Source organism: Bufo gargarizans, chromosome 1 (genome assembly GCF_014858855.1).
Source record: "Bufo gargarizans isolate SCDJY-AF-19 chromosome 1, ASM1485885v1, whole genome shotgun sequence".
Lineage (NCBI taxonomy): Eukaryota > Metazoa > Chordata > Amphibia > Anura > Bufonidae > Bufo > Bufo gargarizans.
The window spans coordinates 331,549,809-331,577,118 of NC_058080.1; the positions used below are offsets into that span (position 1 = coordinate 331,549,809).

Below are 27,310 nucleotides of genomic sequence, written 5' to 3' on the forward strand. Positions count from 1 at the left end.
ATGAGGCATCTAGGGTGATAAATGAAGTTTCCTTTGATCCCACAATTACAGCTGGGGTCCAATTATCAGTCCCAGGCAAGCCCCCCCCCCCCCCCCCCCCCCCACAGTGAAGTACAACTTTATGCATGACTTATAGTTACATGGCAGTGGTTTAATGGTTTATGAGAAAATCCAGCATGATAATCTTCTGGCAAGTCATGATGAAATGGCAAACTGTTGACATGTGTAGCTTGTGGCTGACAGGATGTGGCCTGCTACTATATAAAAAACTGACAGGAAAAAAATCTGTAGCACACAGAGTAGGACAACACACAATTGATAAACACAAGAATTAAAAAACACTGGAAGTATGCTTTAAAAGTACAGTATGGGTACATGTAAAAACAAAAAAAGAAGAGAAATTTATCATGAAATACGTATTAACATAACATGATTTCATGCCTAGAACCTACAAGAAAGGAAAGACTCCAAAACCGTGGACACAGACAACCTCCAAATCGTCCAGCTCCTTCACCTCCAGGTGATTTTTAGACAAACATTTACAACGTTATCTCACTATTATCTACTTTCTTGCATCTATGTTATAATAGAATTTCAAATGTTTTTAAAGGATTTAATAGAAATGGGGCTGCCCAGTTCAGTGCAGAAAAAACAAGAAACCCAACTTACACTCAAGCCAGGAAACAAACTAGAGCTCCACCTACAGCTGCTATACCTCGACAGATTGCCATAATGAAAAGCCGTACTCCCTCTGACAACAATTTGGAGTTCCTTAATGTACCAGACCAAGGTGTAGCTGGGTAAGTTGATGTAATATACTGTATATACAAAACTTCACTCACCTTTAATGGGGTTGTTTCAATTCAGCAAATGACATTTATCAGTAAAGTTAATACAAGGCACTTACTAATCTATTGTGATTGTCCATATTGCCTCATTTGCTGTCTTGATTCATTTTTCCATCACATCCAGGGGCTACGACCACCCTGCAGTCCTGCAGTGGAGGCTATGTTTGCACACAATAGAAAAAAGCACCATTTCCTATACTGTACAAGCATGACCACCACTGTTGGATTCCAGGATGGTCGTGCAGTGTCTGGAAATTACCTCTTTTTGACGCCTAAAAAAATCTCCATCCAGGATTTCTGCATAGAAATGCCTGGGATTTGGGTAATATTACTAATGAGCGCTTGAATTGTGGAGTGCTCATTAGTAAGCCTTTGGCTTGAGTAAAGGAAAAATAAAAAATAAAAACCTCATCCACTTAAATGTGCAGTGGACATTTGCTCCTCGCTGAATGTGCAGGACAGGACCTGCGCTCCCAGAGTGATGATGGATCGCAAGTCCTGCTTTATCAGTGAAGTGAATGCAGCAGGTCAGTGCAAAATTTTATCACACTGGAAATGGAGGTCCTGTCCTGCACATTCAGTGAGGAGTGAGTGTCCCCTTCGCGTTGGATGAGGTGAGTCTTTTTTATTTTTACACAAGACAAACTGAATGGAGGCATTAATAATATGGGGGTCACTAATAGTGACATTTGTATCCCTGGGGGCAACTAATGGGTGCATTCATAATACATGGGATCTACTGAATGGGGCATTATTAACACCAGGGGCCACTAATAGAGGCATTCATAATACTGGTGGAACTATGGAAGAAATTTTGTAAACTGTGGGCACTGCAAGGGATGCGATAATAAAATGGCAATTGCATTCATCGTTTTTCACCCATTAAAAAATGAACAGACGTTCAGAAAATGGCTGCAAAAATGGTTAGAAAATTGGCTATGAAAAACTGACTGTGTGTCTATATATTGCCCAGTTGTGTAGAAATCATCCTTTTTTATAATTATGCAAATTTTATTTGAGCGTCAAGGGGATGGCAAAGCCCTTCGGCACCAATTAAGTAAGTCATAACAGGCCTCTCTCATTGACAGGGTTAGACATCTTCTCTAGTCCTGTCTTCTTGCACCTGCGCCTTGGCTCTGTGTTAAAATATATACTGTATATGGCAAACAGCTTCTAGGTTACCAAAGTCTACATATTCTGAGAGCACAAAACATACAATGTATAAAAATATGACCTACACTTAATAACCGTCATGCAACTTTACAGCAATGATTATTAGCAAAATTTGGACCAAAATTCTAATTTTCCACTAAACTGAGTAATAACAGAGTGCAAACAAAAATAAAATGCCTTAATATGTCTTAATAAATGTGCCCCATAGTCTGTAAAATACTGTAAGATATGAAGAGCTCATATATGCCCAAGAAATGAGCACATGCAGCCTCTCTCTCTGTCTTCCTCAGCTAACACTAGACTCCACACTAAATTTGCTCCATCTCCAGCCTCCTAAAAGGATACAGTAAGGATTGTTAACCCTGATTTATCCATACAAAACTATCCAGGTACAATACATTGGGAGATTACATAGAACCAAGTATTGGGAATTATGCAATATATAATCCTAATAAGCCTAATTTGTATCTGCTACAGCCTGAAATTGAGCAATCAGTAGCAAGGACAGACTGTATGAGACTTTTGACATACATTTGACAGGGAAAGTATTAAATCAAGTTTTTATGAGTAGGAATTTGTGTACTTATGGTGGAGTTGGCAATGACAGACACTCAGATTTATGGGATTAAAGTATAACTGTCATATTATTATTTTTTTTGGGGGGGGGGGGAGTATTGGATTGTGGTGATTAATATCTCCTTGGTGGTTTCAACTTTTCACTGTGTATTCAATTACCCCTTAATTCCACAGTTTTGTTCCGTGCACTGCTTACTTTTACCTGTGCTTAAAATCAGGTTGCTAGGCATGGTCCGTCTATGTGTTGAAGGACGGAGGACGCAGAAGCACGCAGCGTGCAAGGTCACATTACTGACAGCCAGGGACTGTAAGTAAATGATTAAAGCCAGGTCCTCCCCAGCAGCTGATAACAGTGCCTGGGCTGTGTGCACTTCTCCCTGCACTTGGCAGACGCTCCCTCACTCAGCAGAGCTGGAGAAGTAGAGTTGAATCAGTGCAGACCATGGAAGGGAGATCTGCCGTCTGCTCAGTGTATAAATGAAAGCAACATGTGGTAAGAGGACCCCTTTGTGCTGCAGGAGATTAACCCTTTAGGGGGAGGGCTCTGGTTACTGACACTTTTGGGGGGCTATTGCTACTGGCTAGTGCATGTGAGGAGCTCAATGCATTGTGAGTAGTGAGGACAGGCGGGATTAGCCTCAGGGTGAGGGCAGTGGCGGCCATCTTAACTGAATAGTGAGATTGCAGTTTTGTGCAGACTGGTTGCTAAGGGCTGAATCTTATTAAATATGGGGTAAGTCAGTCTAATAGTAGCTGATAATGGAATATAATGTAATTAGTAACTACATATATGAAAATTGAAATTGGGGTCTAAGTGTGACAGTTATCCTTTAAGAAATAAACACCTGCTAACAATGCAGAGAACTTCTCTCTCACCTATGCCTTCAGCATGGCAGGCTTCACCCAGCCCACACGGTCAAACCGCCACCATATTTTAAATAATTGTTGGTGATGTTATTTAACATTTTCCATATCACTATCTATATTTGAAAACAAATAAAATCTTGCTATTTTCACACTGGGCACTAACACTAATAATAGACACCATTTCTTGCTCTGCAAAGATCATTCTTCAGCAGTAATCTCATTATCATCACAGGCAGAAATATAATTGCAGATAACACCTACAGTAGATATAGATAGCACATGATCCACCATTTACAATAAGGGATGGGCACAGCTTCTTTACTTGTTCCTTGTACAATAACCTCTGCAAATTAGAGATGAGCAAACCACTCGAGATTCGGTTCTGTTCAGGTTTGCAGAATTTTTTTAAAAAATTTGGCTTCGATTCAGATCAAACCAAAGCTGCTACAGTGGGCTTGAAAATGGTATGACACCCTCTATTGTCCTAGGACCCAAAATTTTTAGGAAAACGTTTTATGAATTTATTCCCTCCCCCCTCCTCAAGCGTAATGACAGCAAAAGTAAATGATGTTTGAGCGACCCTGACATACAAAGCTATGAGTAAACACATGTTTGACAGCATTAACATACAGCGTGTTTAATAACACACTGCGCTGGCACATGTGTTATGCTTTTTCATATTCCCAAAAAATGTAAAAAGTGGCATGGGGCAACGAGCATCTAAAAATTATGGGGGTCATTTATTAACCTTTCATACTCCTATATTAGGTGTATTTCAGGCGCTGATTGCAGCTCAACATTAGTTGTGCCACAATCTGCGACTTTTCCCCGCTCACACCAGGTCTAAAAAAGTGGGCATGGTATGCAAGGGGACAGGCCAGAAGGCACGTCTCATTCATCAATTTCTATGCCTGTTTTTCTATGTGTTTTGGATGCCCACAAGGTATGCTGTCTTATGGACTGCTCTAAATTACAAGCTGTTAGTTTATCGTGCACGGAAGAACCACACTGATACCAAGTATCAAAGCAGAACTCATTTATTACAGGAAGTTAAGCAGTTTTTAAATCATCAGAGAGGGTGTTCCCCTACTGAGGCTCATGCCATTGTTTCATTGGCTAAAATACAAAAACAAGAAAAGAGATAACACTTGGAATCTGTGCATTGTGCATTATTAACTTGTGTAAACATCTAGGTGCCAACGCCATATTGTAATGGCTTCACATTATTATCATGACATTCTCAACAGTTCCCCCTTTTGAAGTCATTTCAATTGGCCAGATGCTGTCCCTAATAGAAGTAGGTTCTACAATCTGTCCCATCATACCTGTTGGTTGTTTCACCACTTTGGAGACAACCTATCCCTATTGGATAGGCTCCCTTGTAATGGACTTATACCATGGTAAGTCAGATTCTCACCTTTCCCTAATACCAAAAATATGGGGGTGATTTGAGTGCTGGATGCTTAGTTGGGTTTCAGTCTTCAACTTCTCAATTATTGTGAACATAAAAACTATTAATACTGAGAATCTTTGGGCAATACTATCAACGGATCACTGGGCTGGAAGTATCGGACTGTTACAGCTTTGTTCTTCCTTTTACACAACTTTTTCTCTCATTTATAATCCATATACTTTGAGTCAGAATCGGCAGTCAAACAAGGGGGAACAAGAAACACCATCCTTTTAAGTTTCCAGACTCAACACTTTCTTGCAATGACTGGCGTAGATCCAATTAGGCTTTCGTTTGAGCTTCACTGATATGCTTGTGGTCAACAACACTTGGAATGGACCATCAAAACAGGGTTTGAGAACTTTTCTAACGTGTCTTTTTCCACCACCCAATCTCCAGACACAAGTGGGTGGGTTCCTGGTACTTTATCAAGATCTGGAAGTGAAGCAAAAACTTGAGAATGTATTTTAGTCAAATCCTTGTGCAAACTGATCACATAATCTGTCAGACAACCATGTTGCATCTGGAGCTGCTGTGGAAAATCCAATTCTGTCCTAGAGGCTGACCCAAAAAGGACCTTATAGGGACTAAGGCCTGTCTTACGGTTAGGGGTATACCTTACTGAAAAGAGGGCTAATAGCAGGCACTTTGTCTATGGCTTACTAGTCTCTTCCATAGCTTTTTGAATCTCTAACTTTAGTATCCTGTTGAGTTTTGTGGATGGTACGAAGCATGTAAGGCCTGTTCTACACCCAAAACCTTCTCCTGCATAACTTCACCTGTGAAGTGAACACCTCTGTCACTTTCAATGGTCTCAGGTACCCCATACCTGCATACAACTTCGGCCATAATATTCTTTGCTGTGGTCTAGGCTGTGGCCTTATGCTTCTGGCCATTCTGAAAACAGGTAATCACACACCAATACATACTCATACGCGCCCACCTTAGGTAGTTGAATGTAGTCTGAAAGCATTGAAATGAATACAAGGGGCAAGGTGTGTGTTTCTGGGGTACCTTAACCACCTTGCCCACCTTATTCTGACCAAAAATCAAATATCCTTGAGTATATCTGGCTGCTACAGTGCTGAAACCTGGGGCGTATCATGTGCTATGTACTAAGTCACACAAAGCGTTTTTTTTGACTGATGCGTCACTCCATGGGTTGTCTATGACATTGTGGGTTAGAGGGACCTGGGAAGGCAGAGTTTTCCTTAGAAATTTGCAGTACCTCCTTTTACATCCACTAGTCCCTTTCCTCCTTCCCCGCCTGGTTCTGTAAGATCTTAAGAACTTCCAGGGAGACATGAGGAGTTATTTCAGGGACCTTAGCTGTGGCCACCTAGGCGGGGATCTGCCTAGGCAAATTGGCAGCCATTTTTGCTTCCTGACCTGCCCTGGCTTTTCCCTTTGCCTCCTCTGCTTCTGTTTTACAATGGCTTTTTGTTTTTATTTTTTATTTTATCACCGCCACTCGAGTTGGCAACATGATGGCTTCCATAAGACACCTCACCGCTTCCCCATTTTTGATGGGTTTACCTGAAGCAGTCAGGAAGTCTCTGGCTTTCCATGGGGTATCCCAAAGGCATACCTGCAATCAGTGTAAAAGTTGGCTGTTTTTCCCTTTTCAAATCTGCAAGTCATCTCTAGAGCCTTTTAGCTACGCTTCTTGGGCAGATATATGTGGTGGTAAGGACTCTGCTTTTTTAGAGTATCATGTTTAGTCACCACTGCCTAACCTGTGTAATACCTGCCATCCTGGCCATACCTCGATCCATCCACAAAGAGCACATGATCTGGAATATCTAATGGCTGATTCACCACATGGTCAAATCCCTCTGTCTCTCGTGACATCATCTGCAAACAGTCATGAGCCTCTTCGCCTGGATCTGGAAGAAAAGTTTAAGTGCCCTAACTCTTCCCTCCCCCTTGCTCCAGAGGCAACAGGGTGTCTGGATTCAAAGTATTAAACCTTTGCACAGTAACATTGTCAGGCAACAAAATGGAACACTGCATTCTCAAATGGCGGGTGTCAAAAAGATTTTGGGGTTGTACTTGCATGAGGATAGATGTAATATCATGAGGAGCAAGCACTGTCATTTCGTGGTTCAGGACTATCTCTAGCTTTTATCAAGCATGGCTTGTACAACTGCTATAGCTCTGACACAGAAAAAGGGCACCTCTGGCCACGGGTCAAGTCTGGCTGAATAATATGCCACAGGGCATTGTTGCTAGCCATGCAGGTTGGGTGAGGACAACTGAGGCATGACCATTTACTTCTGTACAATACAATCTAAATGTAATAATCTGATAGGCCCAGTGCGGGGGAGCACACAATTGTCAGGTTTAGTCCATAAAAGGTATCTACCACCTTATCTCTAAGGTGGAAGGGACTAAAAGATGAAAAATCATTAAGAGGCTGCATCAAACTTGTGTATCCAAGGTCTGCAATAAGAAACAAGGTGTCACGGCGGACAGGATATAAGATATACAGATAAATAAACAACGAGTTTCTAGGCGAGAAGCTGGGGATAAGGTCACCTCCTAGCAAATCCCTAACAGCTCTCCCTATACTGCTATGCCCACATTCAGACCCTGAAGGTGGGAATAATGTGTACTTGTGCCTGGACTGAAAATACCCTAGAATCCCTGAGATGGTGAAAGGGGAATAGGGGCAGCCTGCTCCCTCAGAACCTGGAGGGGACAGACGTCACTCAAACCGCCTAGACAGCAAACCACAAAAAATCAGAAACCAACTTATCTGAGCAGGAACAGCCAATCCTTGCTTCCAAAGCCAGACAGAAGCTATAAACCGCACGGAACACTGGGAGGGAGAGTAATTTTAACCAACAACCCCGCCCAGTGCACCTGAAGAGAGGCGGATCTAGCACGACTCCAAAACAAAACAAAAAACTAGACACGTGCTGCTAATCTGGCAGACCTCCGCACATAGTCTGAGCAGGGCATGACAGTACCCCCCCTTCTACGGGTGACCGCCGGACACCCTGGACCAACCTTATCTGGGTGGGATCTGTGAAAAGCCCTCACCAGTCGGCTGGCACTGACATCCAGCGCCGGAACCCACATCCTTTCCTCAGGTCCGTATCCCCTCCAGTGTACCAGGTACTGAAGGGAACCCCGAAGAACTCTAGAGTCAAGAACCCTGGAGATTTCAAACTCTAAATTTCCATCGACCAGAACAGGAGGAGGGGGCAATGGCGATGGTTCCACCGGTTTCACATATTTTTTCAGTAAAGACCTGTGGAACACATCATGGATCCTCCAAGTCTGCGGAAGATCCAGCCGAAACGCTACTGGATTGATCACCGCAGATATTTTGTACGGACTAATAAATCTTGGACCCAGATTCCAAGATGGCACTCTCAGTTTAATATTTTTAGTGGACAACCACACAAGATCACCCACACACAGGTCTGGACAAGTCATACGTCTCTTGTCAGCCATTCACTTATATCTCTCAACCATCTTCTCCAAATTCACTTGGATCCTCCGCCAGATAGAAGACAAGGCAGAAAAAAATATCTCCTCCTCTGGCATCCCAGAGGAACTAGTCCCAGAAAAGGTACCAAACTGAGGATGAAAACTGTATGCGCCAAAAAATGGCAACTTACCCGTGGATTCCTGCAAACTCTGCTAGGGACAAGAATGAGGACCAGTCCTCCTGATTCTCAGCCACAAAGCACCTCAAGTAGGTCTCCAGGTTTTGATTAGTATGCTCTGTCTGCCCATTCGACTGCAGATGAAAAGCTGAAGAGAATGAAAGTTGAATGCCAAGCCAAGAGTATGAGCAACCTTTGACCGTGCACAGGTTTCACAAGCTGCCACGTAATCCTCAACGCTCTTACGTAACCCGGGCACCAGAACCTCCGGGACACAAGGTCACAGGTGGACTTACCACCAGGATGTCCAGCAAGGACAGTATCGTGATGTTCCTTGAATACCTTGTATCTCAGTCCTTCAGGAACAAACAACCTCCCTGGGGGACAAGAACCAGGAACCCCCTCCTGGGCTCCCAACACCTCCATCTCCAATTTGGGGTACAGAGCGGAGACCACCACCCCATCTGCCAAAATCGGAGCAGGATCCTCTGAATCACATCCCCAGCAAAACTGTGAGGCAAGGCATCTGCCTTGACGTTTTTAACCACCGGGCGGAAAGTAACCACAAAATTGAACCTGGTAAAAAACAGTGACCATCTGGCCTATCTAGGGTTCAGACGCTTGGCAGATTGCAGGTAAGTCAAATTCTTATGATACGTATATACTGTCATGAGGTGAGACCCCCCCCCCCCCCTCCAACCAGTGATGCCATTCCTCAAATGCTAACTTGATGGCCAGCAACTCTCTATCTCCTACATCATAATTCTTCTCGGCAACCGAGAGCATCTTGGAAAAAAAAAGCACACAGGACCCATTTGCCAGGAGATGAACCCTGCGACAGCACCGCTCCAACCCCCACTTCTGATGCATCAACCTCCACCACGAATGGCTGAGACACATCGGGCTACACTAGAATGGGAGCAGACGCAAAACACTCCTTAATAGTCGAAAAGGCCTGCAATGCCTCATCTGACCAGACAGAGGCGTCGGCGCCCTTCTTAGTCATATCAGTCAGAGGTTTTACAATGGTAGAATAGTTCAAAATACATTTTCTATAATAATTAGTAAACCCCAAAAACCACATCAAAGATTTCTGATTCTCTGGTCGGTCCCATTCCAGAACCGCCCGCACCTTTTAGGGGTCCATACGAAAACCAGAGTCAGAAAGCAGATATCCCAAAAACAGAAGCTACTGCACAGAAAACACACATTTCTCCAATTTGGCATATAATTTATTCTCCCGAAGGATCGTCAAAACCTGTCTCACATGATCCTGATGAGTCTTTAGATCAGGAGAATAAATTAAAATGTCATCCAAGTAAACCACCACGAACCTCCCAACCAAATGATGGAAAATGTAATTGACGAATCGCTGAAATACCGCTGGTGCGTTCGTCAACCCAAAAGGCATAACCAAATTCTCAAAATGACCCTCGTGCGTATTGAAGGCTGTTTTCCACTCATCCCCTTCCTTGATTCTGATCAGATTGTAGGCCCCTCTCAAATCCAACTTGGAGAACACCTTGGCTCCAACAATCTGATCAAAAAGGTCGGAGATCAAAGGAAGGGGAGACGGATCCCGGACCGTAATACGGTTCAATTCACGGAAATCCAAACAAGGTCTCAGCGATCCATCCTTACAAAGAATAAACCTACTTCCACCGCAGACTTAGATGGCCTAATATAATCTTTTGTGAAAATCTCGGCGATATACAGTACAGACCCAAAGTTTGGACACACCTTCTCATTCAAAGAGTTTTCTTTATTTTCATGACTATGAAAATTGTAGATTCACATGGAAGGCATCAAAACTATGAATTAACACATGTGGAATTATATACATAACAAAAAATTCTGAAACCACTGAAAATATGTCATATTCTAGGTTCTTCAAAGTAGCCACCTTTTGCTTTGATTACTGCTTTGCACACTCTTGGCATTCTCTTGATGAGCTTCAAGAGGTAGTCACCTGAAATGGTATTCAAACAGTCTTGAAGGAGTTCCCAGAGATGCTTAGCACTTGTTTGCCCTTTTGCCTTCACTCTGCGGTCCGGCTCACCCCATACCATCTTGATTGGGTTCAGGTCCGGTGACTGTGGAGGCCATGTCATCCGGCGCAGCACCCCATCACTTTCCTTCATGGTCAAATAGCCCTTACACAGCCTGGAGGTGTGTTTGGGGTAATTGTCCTGTTGAAAAATAAATGATGTTCCAACTAAACGCAAACCGGATCGAATAGCATGCCACTGCAAGATGCTGTGGTAGCCATGCTGGTTCAGTATGCCTTCAATTTTGAATAAATCCCCAACAGTGTCACCAGCAAAGCACCCCCACACCATCCATCACACCTCCTCCTCCTCCATGCTTCATAGTGGGAACCAGGCATGTAGAGTCCATCCGTTCACCTTTTCTGCGTAGCACAAAGACACTGTGGTTGGAACCAAAGATCTCAAATTTGGACTCATCAGACCAAAACACAGATTTCCACTGGTCTAATGTTTATTCCTTGTGTTCTTTAGCCCAAACAAGTCTCTTCTGCTTGCTGCCTGTCCTAAGCAGTGGTTTCCTAGCAGATATTCTACCATGAAGGCCTGATTCACACAGTCTCCTCTTAACAGTTGTTCTAGAGATGTGTCTGCTGCTAGAACTCTGTGTGGCATTGACCTGGTCTCTAATCTGAGCTGCTGTTAACCTGCGATTTCTGAGGCTGGTGACTCGGGGTGAATTTATCCTCCGCAGCAGAGGTGACTCTTGGTCTTCCTTTCCTTGGGTGGTCCGCATGTGAGCCAGTTTCTTTGTAGCGCTTGATGGTTTTTGTGACTGCACTTGGGGACACTTTCAAAGTTTTCCCAATTTTTCGGACTGACTGACCTTCATTTCTTAAAGTAATGATGGCCACTCAATTTTCTTTACTTAGCTGCTTTTTTCTTGCCATAATACAAATTCTAGCAGTTTATTTAGTAGGACTATCAGCTGTGTATCCACCTGACTTCTCCACAACGCAACTGATGGTCCCAACCCCATTTATAAGGCAAGAAATCCCACTTATTAAACCTGACAGGGCACACCTGTGAAGTGAAAACCATTTCAGGTGACTACCTCTTGAAGCTCATCAAGAGAATGCCAAGAGTGTGCAAAGCAGTAATCAAAGCATAAGGTGGCTACTTTGAAGAACCTAGAATATGACATATTTTCAGTTGTTTCGCAATTTTTTATTATGTATATAATTCCACATGTGTTAATTAATAGTTTTGATGCCTTCAGTGTGAATCTACAATTTTCATAGTCATGAAAATAAAGAAAACTCTTTGAATGAGAAGGTGTGTACAAACTTTTGGTCTGTACTGTACTTTCACATGACCTCTCTTTCGGTTTGAGAAAGATTGTAAAGCCGAGACTTTGTCAACTTCGCCCCTGGGATGAGATTAACTGGACAATCATAGTCACAATGAGGGGGCAATTCCTGAGCCCCACCCTCCGAAAAGACATCTGCAAAATCTGAGAGATACTGAGGTAGAGCCGTAGTGGACACACCAGAGATAGATGTGCCAAGACAATTATCCGAACAAAATTCACTCCAACCAATCATTTGTCTTGCTTGCCAATCTATAATTGGGTTATGCTTTGTCAACCACGGTAACCCTAAGACTATAGGAGCGGGCAAATCCTTCATGACAAAACAAGACATAATCTCAACATGTGAATCACCCACCCTTAACTGAATATCATGAGCAATATGATTGAGACTCCTTTGAGAAAGAGGGGAATAATCAATTGCAAATAACTGAATCTCTCTTTCTAAGGTGCAAGTACTTAGGTCCAGATTTTGAAGAAAAAGGTTGAAAACAAAAAATGTTCTTGAGTCTAGCGCCACCATAGCTGGAAGGAGAAAATGAGTATTACAGGGAGCTTGCATACCTGCTTGCTCCACCACTCCATTCATGCTACCAAGAGTCAGGGAGTTTTTTTTTTTCTTTTTCTCATCAACATGCGGTTTAACAAAAGGACAAGCAAAAACAAAATGAAAATTTTTCCCACAGTAGTAACATAGTTTATGCAATTTACTAAAGTCCCTACTACCAGAACGGAAAGATACCTGACCCAACTGCATGGGTTCCTCCCCTACCCCAGAGTTACCTGTAACATCACCCTGGGAAGCATTTGAGACGAAACCACTTACAGAAGGGATTCCTTGCGCAGAGGGAGCCTTACACCTCTCTCTAAGGCCTCATGCACACGACCGTTGTGTGCATCCGTGGCCGTTGTGCCGTTTTCCGTTTTTTTTCACTGACCCATTGACTTTCAATGGGTCCGTGGAAAAATCGGAAAATGCACCGTTTTGCAGCCGAGACCGTGATCCGTGTATCCTGTCCGTCAAAAAAATATGACCTGTCCTATTTTTTTGACGGACAATGGTTCACGGACCCATTCAAGTCAATGGGTCCGTGAAAGAACACGGATGCACACAAGATTGGCATCCATGTCCGTGATCCGTGGCCGTAGGTTACTTTCATGCAGACGGATCCGAAGATCCGTCTGCATAAAAGCTTTTTCAGATCTAAGTTTTCACTTCATGAAAACTCATATCCGACAGTATATTCTAACACAGAGGCGTTCCCATGGTGATGGGGACATTCTAGTTAGAATACACTACAAACTGTGTACAAGACTGCCCCCTGCTGCCTGGCAGCACCCGATCTCTTACAGGGGGCCGTGATCAGCACAATTAACCCCTTCAGGTGCGGCACCTGAAGGGGTTAATTGTACTATCATATCCCCCTGTAAGAGATCAGGGCTGCCAGGCAGCAGGGGGCAGACTCCTCCCCCCTCCCCAGTTTGAATATCATTGGTGGCCAGTGCGCCCCCCCCCTCCCTCCCTCTATTGTCATAATTCGTTGGTGCACAGTGTTCATCCCCCCCCACACCACCCCCCCTTCCTCCCTGTATTGTAATAATTCGTTGGTGGCACAGTGTGCGCCCCCCATCGCCCACCCCCCTTCCTCCCTGTATTGTAATAATTATTCGTTGTTGGCACAGTGTGCGCCCCCCAGGCCCCCCCTCCCTCCCTCTATTGTAATAATTAGTTGGTGGCACAGTGTGCGCCCCCCCGCCCCCCCCCCTTCCTCCCTCTATTGTAATAATTCGTTGGTGGCACAGTGTGTGCCCCCCATCGGCCCCCCCTTCCTCCCTGTATTGTAATAATTATTCGTTGGTGGCACAGTGTGCGCCCCCCTTCCTCCCTGTATTGTAATCATTATTTGTTGGTGGCACAGTGTACACCCCCCATCGCCCCCCCCTTCCTCCCTGTATTGTAATAATTATTCGTTGGTGGCACAGTGTGCGCCCCCCATCGGCCCCCCCCTCCTACTGATAAGTGACAGCAATGCGCCACACAGACCTGTCACTTACCAGTAGGAGGAGCTCCCGACCGGACACAGACATCGCAGCTCCCAGGTAAGTATGAATCTTTTACTATTGTACTATTGCTAAGTAACCATGGCAACCAGGGCTGCAGTAGCGTCCTGGTTGCCATGGTTACCGATCGGAGCCCCAGCTCCCCCCAAACTGGGACTCTGATTGGAACTCCGCTGCCACCAATGATGGGGGGAGAGGAGATGGGAGGCCGCACACTGGCCACCAATGTTGTTAATGCTATAGAGGGAGGGGGGGCCGATGGAGGGCCGATGGAGGGCGCACACTGTGCCACCAACGAATAATTATTACAATACAGGGAGGAAGGGGGGGCGATGGGGGGAGCACACTGTGCCACCAACAAATTATTACAATAGAGGGAGGAAGGGGGGGGCCGGGGGGCGCACACTGTGCCACCAATGAATTATTACAATAGAGGGAGGGGGGGCGCACTGGCCACCAATGATATTCAAACTGGGGAGGGGGGGTCAGCCCCCTGCTGCCTGGCAGCCCTGATCTCTTACAGGGGGATATGATAGTACAATTAACCCCTTCAGGTGCGGCACCTGAGGGGTTAATTGTGCTGATCACGGCCCCCTGTAAGAGATCGGGTGCTGCCAGGCAGCAGGGGGAGGTCATGTACACAGTTTGTAGTATATTCTAACTAGAAGGAACGCCTCTGTGTTAGAATATACTCTCGGAAATGAGTTTTCATGCTCTAACTCATATCCGACAGTATATTCTAACATAGAGGCGTTCCCATGGTGATGGGGACACTTCAAGTTAAAATATACCATCGGATTGGAGAAAACTCCGATCAGATGGTATAAAAGGGACTCAAGACTTTACATTGAAAGTCAATGGGGACGGATCCGTTTGAAATGGCACCATATTGTGTCAACGGTCAAACGGATCCGTCCCCATTGACTTGCATTGTAATTCAGGACGGATCCGTTTGGCTCCGCACGGCCAAGCGGACACTAAGACTACTTGTGATACTGGTCAGATTTGCAAAACCTGGCCTGGGCCTTAAGGTGAAATAAGGCTGTGTCCTAAAGGGGTTAAGTTGCTTGTTAGCCAATGACTCATTGGCCCACAAGCAAGAAGCAGGGAGGAATGATGTTTTCAGATGGAAAAAAATTATGAATATTCGAGGATCCAAGGACGGGAAGGAATGGGTAATGGGAGGAGAGAACCCGATGGCCGTGAATGAGGGACCTTGGCACGAGCACAGGTCTAACAGGCTGCCACAAAACAGTCTTACGAAGAGCTGGCCAAAGATCAGGAGCCTCTGTCTGGGCTGCCTGAACCTCTGCCTCAAAATCAGGACAAAGAGCAGAGACGACCACCCCTTCAGCAAAAATGGGACCCGGGTCTTCAAAATGTTGGAAGACAAAAGGCATATCCAAATTCTCGAAATGACCCTCAGGGGTATTGAAGGCCGTCTTCCCTTCGTCCCCTTCCCTGACCCTGACTAGGTTGTATGCCCCTCTTAAATCCAACTTAGAAAAAACTTTAGCCCCAACAATCTGGTTAAACAGGTCCGGGATCAGAGGAAGCGGATACGGGTCACAAATTGTGATATGGTTTAGATCCCTGAAATCCAGACAAGGTCTTAAAGAACCATCTTTTTTCTTAACAAAAAAAAATAAAACAGCGGCAACAGGTGACTTTGAGGGTCGGATGTGTCCCTTTCTCAGGCTCTCAGAGATATAAGTATGCATAGCGACTCTTTCAGGTTGGGAGAGATTGTATAAACGTGATTTTGGCAGCTTGGCGCCTAGGATGAGATTAATAGGGCAGTCGTACTCCCGGTGAGGGGGCAACTCCTGGACACCACTCTCGGAAAACACATCTGAAAATTCAGAGAGAAAAGATGGTACAGTCTTGGTAGAAACCTCTGAAAGAGACGTCGTGAGGCAATTCTCTCTGCAAAATTCACTCCAACCATTTATTTGCCTTGCTTGCCAATCAATGGTGGGGTTATGTTTAGTGAGCCAGGGTAGCCCCAACACTAGAGGGGTAGGTAATCCGCTTAGGACGAAACATGACATATCCTCAACATGAGCGTCACCCACAGTCAAATGGATATTGTGAACTATGCCCTTTAACGACCTTTGAGAAAGTGGAGCGGAATCGATAGCAAAAACAGATATATCCTTTTCCAAAGTGCATACCTGGAAACCAAATTGATTATCAATGAGATTGACAGCTGCTCCACTATCTACAAAAATCTCACAAGCAATGTTCTTGCTGTCTAGTGCCACCCTGGCAGGTGGGAGAAAACGGGAACTACAAGCAAACGGCAAACCTTCAATTTACGCATCAACCTTGCCAATAGTAGCAAATGGAAAGTTTTTTGAGGGTTTCTTTCTTTTTTTTTTTTATATTACCCACAGAAAACTCCATGAATCTCCTAGAGGGGCAAACATTAGCCAAATGATTTATACCCCCACAACAGAAACAAACCCTTCTCTGAGAACTGAATCCTCTACTATCAGAGGCAAGCAAACCCAGCTGTATTGCCTCCTCCTCAGAGGGGATGGAGAGAGACTGAGACCCCTGGGCACTGAATGAGACAGCCCCACTGTCCTTGGGCTGAATATGACAGGAAGGAGTAGTCTCTTCTCTTTCTCTAAGACGCATCTTTCAATCTTTCCGAAAGACCATTGCAAAATTGACTTCGGAGTGCAGCATCATTCCAACCAGTATCAGCTGCCCATCTCTGAAATTCAGAACAATATATCTCTGCGGACTGTTTACCTTGGCATGAAAGACGCAGTTTAGATTCAGCCATAGCAATACGATCCGGGTCATCATATATCTTCCCCAAGGCTACAAAAAATTAATCCACCGATCGGAGGGGCCGTCCCTGAGCAGCGAGATGATGATCCCCACCCTCTGCTCCTCATCACCAGAGGAATGAGGAAGTAGGCGAAAATGGAGTTTGCAAGCCTCTCTAAAGCGAACAAAATTCTCACTACTCCTGGAGAACGTATCCGGAAGTGAGATCTTAGGCTCGGAACAAACTCCATGAACACCAGCAGAACCGGTCACCGGAAACTGAGACACAGTTTTACGGAGATCTGCTACCTCCAGCAAAAGACCTTGCACGCGGTCAATCACGGCTGAAACCGAATCCATGCTTAAGATGGTTACGGCGGTTTATAATGTCATGGATGATGTTGCAGATAGCTGGAACTTATAAATAAACATCCGACTGGCTTGATCCAAAACTAAGGAGCATATAGGTGAGCCCTATAAAACCCTAAGAGCTCTCCCTGGCTGCTATGCCCATGCAAGGGGTCTCAATGGTAGACGATTGCATGCCCACGTACCTAAGACTGTGTGACACCTGAAAACCCTATAATAGTGAGGGGACACGACCACCAGCTCCCTGCACTTAATACGGACAGCAGCAGCAGCCTCCAGCAGTGAACACTTTATCCAGGAAGTAGTATAAACCGCAAAGTGAGGCAGTATGGGAGGGAATATAAAGGGAGACAATTAGAATGAGATACCATCTCTTTGATAATCCCCCTCCCCCTTTCAAAAAAAAGTCTCGGACTGTTTGAGATATGGCATCATACTCAAGAAATATTGCATCCTCTTTGGAAGTATGCAGCCAGCCAGTCGCAGGGGGTACACGTGAGGGGTTAAATGGTATAACACACAGTTCATCAGTTTACTCACGGATAGCAGAATGCCTTCCTGGGCTGGCAGCACAGTGTTGAGGTGGACAGCACGAATTCCTCCGGGGTACGCTCTGTGGTAGGAAGCATCAGCCAAGATGGTGGTTGAGGTGCCCTTGATGTTAAGGGTGCTTAGGATGCTTGTTGCGGTTGAGTCCTTTGATGATTTTTTTCATTACGCCAGTATCGTTAATGGTGGTACAACCATAGGTAGTGGGAGTGCTGGATCTGCACCTTTCCCTCCCTGATCTTCACACTGACCTGTGGTCTGCTCTAACCACTGACCTGAACTTAACTAATCTCCTCTGTTCACTAATCTGTCTCACTAGGCCTCACCTGGGTATATATAGGACCTGAACTTTTGCAGTTACACAAATGCAAAGTTATACATTACAGTACAATGCAATTATTATGATCAAAAGAACTTTTAAGCAGTGTCCACACACACGTAGTGGGACGCTGCAAGTGGGGTGCCAGGTTTCATCTCCACTTCCACAGGAGGAACTGGGAGCTTGCCAACATCCATGTGTCCAGTAACCCACAGATGGCCCGACATTCCCGCAAGCAGGTCTTCCTTCTCATCTTCTGGGAGTACAGACATAAACATGGACCATGGAGTTTTATCACTAATGGCCAACAAACAAAGTTCCTGGTCATTGAGGGCACCTGTGAGTTTCACAGTACCATCCTCCTGGTATGAGATGATAGCATGTACTTTTGCAACCAAGTCTGCACCAAGGAGGCAACAGGGGGCAATATCACTGACCAGCAACCTGGCAAGCACTTCTTGGGTAAGGGCAAATCTAACTGTTAAAAGGGGAGTGTACTACTTTCCCATCCACTCCTAAACAAGGACTGGTGTCCGTGGAGATTAAGTCAGAGGAGGACATGTTTGCTGTGCACAACAGTCTTAGCTGCTCCAGTATCAATTAAAAATGGGACTACTTCTTTATCACCCAGAGTGAGGGATATTATTGGGGCCGTACTTTAATCTGCTAAAATGTTTGAGGGCACAGCCGAAATTGGATTGCCTGTTTCTTAATCTTGGTCTAACTTTTCCTCCTCATCTGTCTTTGTGTCGTCCTCACTGCCTCCCCAGCCAACCCTAAAAACATGGGTGTCTGTGGGGATAGTTATCCGGGCACGGTCAACCAACACAGAATACAATCCTCTTGTGTGTTGTGGACAAGGAGTACAACACACAGCACAACTCTCTCCCATCTGGGTTCTGGGTCTCGCAGACTCTGCAAGTCCATCCCCCAAGACCACTATAGGGTGGCAGACTTACTTTTCCCTTTCTCTGTTCGGGAGGTGGTTTAACATTATCACGATAACATTCATAATAATACTACCCACTTTCTCTGTCTCTCTACACCTCCTCTATACACTTCCCTCACTACTCACAGCCAGATTTCTGCCTGTTCTGTGAGCTTGTTATCTTTCAGCCACTCTTTATTTTCCCTACATGCTTTTTCTCACTACTCTGGATCCAGTTTACCATTTGGGGGGCATGTCTACACCTTTCATTAGCTTGCTGATGTCCTTAACTGCCTCTCTACATTATTTCTTCCTTACTACTTCGGCAGCATCTTATCTCAAGGTTAGCATTCTTCAGCAATATCATATGAAAGACAGAAAGAATAGGATCTGTCTGGCCTTAAAGCTACAGTTTACCACAGTTGAGACCATTTCCATCACAATCCCCTCCTTTTGTGATTCTTGAAGATGGGCAGGACCCCCAGGGCCGAGTACTTCAATTGACCTTGTATCAAATGCAGGACTTAACCTAACGTCTTAACCTGATTCCACTTGAACTGAAGTCCTGAACATCTGCACCAACCAGAACAATCTGTTATAAATCGAGATGAAGTGCTGACTTAATCCTAGTAAAAGGAAAAAACATAGAAGTTAACGCATTTCATCTAATTAAACAATTAAACAATTCTACATGTAATAACTAGAGTTGAGCGGACACCTGGATGTTCGGGTTCGACCGAACTTCACAAAAAAGTTCGAGTTCAGGACCCGAACTAGACCCTGAACCCAAACCCCATTGAAGTCAATGGGGACCTGAAGTTTTGAGCACTAAAATGGCTGTAAAAATGTCATGGAAAAGGGCTAGAGGGCTGCAAATTACATCAAAATGTGGTTAAGAGCATGGCAAGTGCTCTGCAAACAAATGTGGATAGGGAAATGACTTTAAATAAAATACGTAAAAATAAAAAATAATATTCTTGATCTAGGAGGACAAGGTCCATATGGAGTGGGAGGTTGAGGAGGCGGTGGATGTGGCAGTGTAGGTGGAAGCGACGGTGGAGGAGGAAGCCTACACTGCTTTTTGGTTTAAATTTATTTATATTTTTTTAAATTAGTGTACACCCCAAAACATTGTGAAATATAACCTGTGATAACTCCCTCCAGTCGTGTTAAACACAGGTTTAGACAATACACTGGCTGCATGGCAGGCCAGCCCCTCCAAGGCGTAAAGGGCAAGCTCAGGCCATGTGCCCAATTTGGAGACCCAGAAGTTGCAGGGGGCAGACCCATCAGTCAGTTCAAGTAGGCGTGTGCAAACATACTGTCCCACTATGTCGCATGTCCCCGTGATGTTCATGATCCAATTGAATATCTGCTCTATCAACTTTCGATGGTCTTTTCTGCGCCTACCATGTTGATCACGGTTAGCGGCCAATCAAGGTTCCACCCCGGAGAGGGAGCATGAGAAAGAGAGACCACATTCAAGAGAGATCAATGGATGTAATTTAATTGTGATCGAGCGGAAATGTGGGAGAAGCTATTTAAACGGAGGAATTGAAGGAAAGGAGGAGGCGCGCGGCAATTACCCACTCCCAACTCGGGGGGGGGGGGGGGGGTAGTGACGAAAAAAAACAATGCAGGACTCGTAAGATGCCCTGTTATTTGATTGATTAATTAAAAACCGCAGTGACATTCCCTGCAATATTTTGTATTAGGAAAAGTTAGACAGGACAGGCCCTGCTGACGCTTTGTTGACTCTAGATAACTTCAGCCTGATCGCACGTCCCTGTGACGTCCACCATCCTTTTGGATATCTTCTCTATCAACTTTCGATGGTCTTTTCTAAGCCTACCATGTTGATCATGGTTATCGGCAAATCAGGGTTCCACGCCAGAGAGGGAGCGTGAGAAAGAGAGACCACATCCAAGGGAGGTTAATTGTTTCAAATTAAATATGATAGAGCGGAAATGTGGGACAAACTATTGAAGCGCAAATGTGGGCCAACTTGTTAAAATTTAAGCATTGAAAGTTGAAGGCGCGCATCAATTAAAGAAGAATTTCTGAAATGTAATTCCCCGTCACCTATGCAGAGCAGGGGTTTCTATCCTGCAAAATTGGTAAAATGTCACCTGACAATGTAACAGACGATTTTTTTTAAAATGTATGTTCCTGTCACCTATGCAGAGGTGTCCCTGTGATCTATCTATCTATCAACTTTCAATGTTCTTTTCTGAGCCTAAATCATCACAGGAAAAAAATAATAATAATATGTGTAAGATATTTGGTCTTCAGTGGTCTTGACCTTCTAAATTAATTTATAATTACACTAAAAAGGCGCCTAATCCCCACAAACATTAGTTGGTAAGGCTGATTAGTCAGCCTGCATTTGTGGGAGGGGCGGAGGCTCTTCATATACGAGCCACACCCTCACTCACAGGTGTGTGTTTTCAGGTGCTCTCTACTACCGTAGCATGCACGCGCCATACTACGTAAGTAGGTTGGGCCGGGGCCGTCTCTCCAGGACAGTCGTAACCGACTTGCTAGCGAACGGGAGGCTTCGCCTCAGAATCTGCTACCTCAGGTTTGCTCGTTGGGCCTAAATACTTCCATTTGCTTTTCAATTTTGTTTGTTGGTAATAGGAGTTAGTTCCTATAAATCTTACAAGTTTCACTTTGCTTTGTTCGTCTCGTATAAAAAGTTACTTCAGCCGGTTTGCTGTAAAGAAAGAGTTGTGCTGCACGTGACGTCATGTTTCGAGATCGGACGCAGCGTTTGTTGTTTAGGCCTCTTGCTGTAGCTGTTCCTTGCCATGTGTCTCCCCCCGCTACCACCATCTTTAGACTTCATGTATTTCACTTTTGTAAGCCGTGTACCGGGGTGGGCTCCCCAGGATACAGCAAAGTCACAGACAAGGAAGCAAAATTGACACCAGCTTTATATGCAAGAATATAAACTTTACTTTGGAAACAGTATTAACACAAGTACAAACCCCAGGCCCACAGTCACCGTCCCTGTCCGAGGGACAGGCCTAGCCCATTGGCCTACACAGCATAGCCTACAAGTCGTACTGTGCCACTATAGAGGACACACCTAACCGGTGGCAGACGCAGCAGAGCCTGCAAGTCAATTACTGCGCTGCAGTCCAGTACAGTGAGGCCTAACAAAGCTATAACCCTATCTAACTAGCTAATACAAGGCCTAGGCTAGTCTGTTACTTTAAGCGCCAAACAGTAAAGGACAATTGGTAATCAGGTGTACTGACCTGCATCCGTTCTGGGCCCTAGGATGCCGCTTACCCGGGATGGCCACCAAGCTCTCAGCAACCGTGCAGCCTTGCTTGATGCTAAGGTTCTCTGTCCATACACTGGGACAACCTCTCCTTCAAAGAGCTGGATCCAGACAGGGGACAGCAGATACTCTCCTTCCTTTGAGTGTCCATTCACTGCCGGACATCCGCAAGCCAGGATGGAATCGGATTCAGTCCCTCACAGCACAATCCTTCCACCATGTCAGATCCACACTTCCTTGTTCACCCAGAAGCATGCTGACTGTGCTGCAAATCAGTGGCCTCTAGTGCCCGGAATGCCAAATGACAGCTCCAATACAATTTAAACATAAATATACAGGCAGAGCTTATCCACAATCTCACACTTTCATGCTCTGCTGTTATCCTGAGCGGCATTTACACTTTCGGCTTTTATTTTCATGTCTTATGCTGCATCTGCACGTCCTTACTGTACTGCACTTTTCTACTCTTGGTTCGTATTCACTCAGATTGGTCTCACATTCAAGCTGCCGGATCCGTATTACATGCCTGTTATTACATGTTGTATACTCTGCTTACAGCCATAGCTGCTACTGTTACTCCGTTTTCATGCTCTGGACGCACCACCCTGGTGTTCCCACCTTGCTCCACTCACAACCAGAGCTGCGTTTATACCAAATTTCATGCTCTGCTTATACCCAAAGTTGTATTCACACTTCTACTGCTACACCAGGTCGTATACCCCACTGTTCATTTGTTTGTCACGATAAGAGACTTCTCATAGCGAACTTGCATTGCCCCACGCCCGGCCCCATGGGCCCCTGGTGGTTGCTTCATCCCCATGGCTTCAGGGGTCTGACCAATGGTTGTCCACCTGTGCAGCTATGCTTTTAAATGACTCATGTTATTAATTTTAGCTAATGTCTGTTATTATCTCCATTTTCTGTCACGTTTCCCATCGTCTTTTCAGGTCATGCAGTTGAACTCATATTGGGGTCACCTTCCACGTCGGTCAGGTCTCGTTCCTAACGATATTTCGCCTTACATGTTATTCAGGCCACGTAGTTTATCTTGGGTATTGCCTGCCACATCGGTCAGGCTCATGGTTTAATTTCACCTGCACCATATTCAGGTCACTTTTTATAGTTATAAAAAAAAAACTCGGCCCCATGGCTTCAGGGGCCCGACGACAGCTTCGGCCCCATGGCTTCGGGGGCCCGACGACAGCTTCAGCCCCATGGCTTCGGGGGGCCCGACGACAGCTTCGGCCCCATGGCTTCGGGGGCCCGACGACAGCTTCGGCCCCATAGCTTCGGGGGCCGATGACTAGTGATGAGCGAACTGTTTTAAGTTCGGCGTCTAAAGTTCGGCTTCCGGTTAGCGGAGAATCCCAATATGGATCCCGATATGGATTCCGACTTCCGTTGTGGTCCGTGGTAGCGGAATCAATAATCGGCCATTATTGATTCCGCTACCACGGACCACAACGGAAGTCGGAATCCATATCGGGATTCTCCGCTAACCGGAAGCCGAACTTTAGACGCCGAACTTAAAACAGAAGTTCGCTCATCACTACCGATGACAGCTTCGGCCCCATGGCTTCGGGGGCCGACGACTGCTTCGGCCCCATGGCTTCGGGGGCCCGACGACTGTTTTCAGTCCTGCTGGGCTGATTGCCTGGTTGGTTGTCCATCTGTGCATCTAGGCTGATTTGGCCCCTATGTATCACATACATACCTGCTTCCCTAATTTCCAAATAATCCATGTTGATCGCTCACTTTATGTTTTGACCGCAAACTGGTCCAGTTCGCCCTACAGCATCATTGTCATGTCTTACGCATATATTTTGTCTTTTTTTAATTGTTCATGCTTTCATTCAGGTCCTGCCAGAGGAAGAACAAGTAGGGCAATTCCCTCTAGCATTTCAGTCTCTGATCGTAGTCGATCATATCTTGTTAACCAGGTCCCCGTGCAAAGCCTTTTAACCACGACCAGGAATTCATTTTCGCCAGTAGCTTCATTGCATTGCATTCCCTCACTCATGGGAGGGCATAGACAGAATCTTGTATATTATGGCTTCGTAGCTTCTTGCCGCACTAACCTCCGACTCCCTACAACCACGTTGAATCGGATTTTGGACAAGGTCCAGCATTTCCTCACGGTAGAAGATTCAGATAGTAGGTCGGTCTTCACGTCTCAAGCGTAAAAAACATTCTCAGGGGCGTACAGTAGAACAACGCGCGGATAGCTGTTGTCTGGCGAACTATTCAAGGATTCTTTTCCTATCTACATGGTTCTTTTTGGCCCTCATTCCTGAATAGTCTAGACAGTTAGGTTTCGGTCCCACGATCTCCTGACGCTAGGGCATTGCCAGTACTCGCACTAGAACCAAACTTTACAAGTTTCAGTTGGTTTTTATGATCCATTTCACAACGTATTCCCGATCCTCTATTCCGCTTTGGGGCAGTATCCGCAATATTGAGCATCATGTCTCTGGCCTTGTCATCCACAAGATGGGTTGTAGGTTTCCTACTGGTCTTGCCTCATATACACCGAATTTTTGCTCTAGATCCCTTGCAGTTGGCTTGGGGATTAGTTTGTACATGCCATTCTAATTCCTTTTCTACCCTACTTGGCTTGGTTTTTGCCCACTTATAGGCCTACCCACGATCATGGCTTAGGGCACACAACAAGCCATTTAGTCAGGTCAGCTAAGACACGCCTAGCTGGGTTAGGTTGTTCCTGTTGTTTTCTCCCTAGGGTTCTTCAGATATCTCTTGGCCGTAGCCATGACCATAAATAATAAAAATCAATAAAATATCGCAAATTTGCATTATAAAAAACATCAACACATACATTTGCCTGAGACAGTACTCCCCGGCCAAGGTCACTTAGAGAAATCACACCAGATCTTGAATGGACATGCAATGTGGAAATAATTCCTACTCACTTTACTGGGGGACCGTCAAACAGGTATAATATTACAATGCCTGAGACAGTATTCCCCAGCCAGGTTCGCTTGTAGTATATCAGAGGTCGAAGTCAGCACACATCCAGACAGGGCTAATCTTCATTCTGTTTTATTCAATGGGGCTCAACACGTTTCAGGGTGTAAATATAAAAACCCCTTCCTCAGGAGAAAATATTAAAACCTTTTCTGAGCCTACCACATTGATCACGGTTATCGGCGAATCAGGGTTCCACGCCAGAGAGGGAGCATGAGAAAGGGAGAACTCATCCAATGGAGGTCAATGGCTGCAATGGGATGAAGCGGAAATGTGGAACAAATTATTAAAGCAGAAGGATTGAAGGAAAAGGCCAATTAAAGATTAATTTTAGAAATTTAAGTCCCTGTCACCTATGCAGAGCAGGAGTTTCTGTCCGGCAAAATTGGTAAAATTCCACCTGACAATGTAACAGAGCAGGGGTATATCATAGTCAAAAATTGGTTAATTTCACCCTAAAATGTTTTTTCAAGGAGGCATAGAAGTGGGATAGCAAAGCTGAGAACGGTGTCATCGGCACTGACCATGTGGGTGGAGTACTCGAAACCGCGCAACAAGGAACACAGGTCTCGCATGGAGGCCCAGTCATTGGTGGTGAAGTGGCGCTGTTCCGTGGAGCGACTCACCTGTGCGTGCTGCAGCTGAAACTCCACTATCGCCTGCTGCTGCTCGCACAGTCTGGCCAGCATGTGCAAGGTGGAGTTCCACCTTGTGGGCACGTCGCATATGAGGCGGTGAGTGGGAAGTTACGCTGCAGCGCTGACAGACGAGCAGCAGCAGGGTGAGAACGCCGAAAGCGCGCACAGAGGGCCCACACTTTATGCAGCAGCTCTGACATGTCAGGGTAATTTTTAAGGAATCTCTGCACCACCAAATTCAGCACATGTGCCAGGCAAGGGATGTGCATCAAACCGGCTAGTCCCAGAGCTGCTACGAGATTTCGCCCATTATCGCACACCGCCAGGCCTGGCTTGAGGCTGACTGGCACAAACCACTCATCGGTCTGTTGTTCAAGGCCCATCCACAGCTCCTGCGCGGTGTGGGTTTTGTCCCCCAAACAGATACGTTTTAAAACTGCCTGCTGTCGTTTACCCCTGGCTGTGCTGAAGTTGGTGGTGAAGGTGTTACGCTGACCGGATGAGGAGCTGGTAGAGGATGAGGAAGCAACAGGAGGCAAACTGAAGCGCCCTGCAATCCTCGGTGGTGGAAGGACATGCGGCAAACTGCTATCCACCTTAAGCCCAGCCGCCACTGCATTTACCCAGTGTGATGTTATGAAGATATAACGGCCCTGACCGTGCTTACTGGTCCACGTAGTCAGGTGCACCTTGCCAAAGATGGCGTTACGCAGTGCACACCTGATTTTGTCCCCTACTTGGTTGTGCAGGGAAGGGATGGCTCGCCTTGAAAAGTAGTGGCGGATGGGCACGACGTACTGTGGGACAGCCAGCGCCATAAGGCCTTTAAAACTATCCGTCTCCACCAGACGGAATGACAGCTAGAGATGTCCCGAACTATTCGCCGACGAACATTGCTTGTTCCCGTTCGCCGCGGCCAGCAAACATATGCCCCCTATTCGTCATCATTGATCAAACTTTGACCCTGTACCTCCCAGTCAGCAGACACATTCCAGCCAATCAGCAGCATACCCTCCCACCTCCTGGACAGCATCCATTTTAGATTCATTTGGAAGCTGCAGTCAGGCCAGTGTTTTCAGTGTCCACTCCAGTCCTGAAAGACTCATCTGATCTCTGCTGTAAGGACAGCATCCTGACAGCACCCCAAAAAGCCCCTTTTAGAGCTAGTACATCAGTCTGCTTTAATTTATTCCCCCCCCCCCCTGCAATCTAATTGCAGTTGCCTGCCAGCATGTGTGTCAGGCTTACAGCGTATACTGTGCCCACTTGCCTAGTGCCAACACTCATATCTTCACAGTAGCTTGCGTTTAAAAAAAATATATCTTTTTTGACTGTAATATAATTGCAGTTAGTTGCCTGCAAGCGTGTGTGTCGGGCCTACAGCGTGTACTGTGCCAACTACTGCCAGTGCACAGTGCCACCATATCTGGTGTCACAGTAGCTTGCATTTAAAAAAACAATAACAATTTTGACTGTAATATAATAGTATAATAGCAGTTAGTTTTCTGC

General features: G+C 45.5%; 1 protein-coding gene across 3 annotated transcripts in view; it reads left to right on the forward strand.

Annotated features, from left to right (window-relative positions):
• The window catches only part of LOC122946477 (unconventional myosin-If-like), a 1,093,167-nt gene that overhangs the window by 988,395 nt on the left and 77,462 nt on the right, over positions 1-27,310 (forward strand). For all 3 annotated transcript variants that reach the window (XM_044306152.1, XM_044306170.1, XM_044306161.1), the window contains 2 exons: positions 446-520; positions 611-800. In XM_044306152.1, the coding sequence (XP_044162087.1) occupies positions 446-520; positions 611-800 (265 nt within the window). The remainder of the gene's footprint in view (positions 1-445; positions 521-610; positions 801-27,310) is intronic.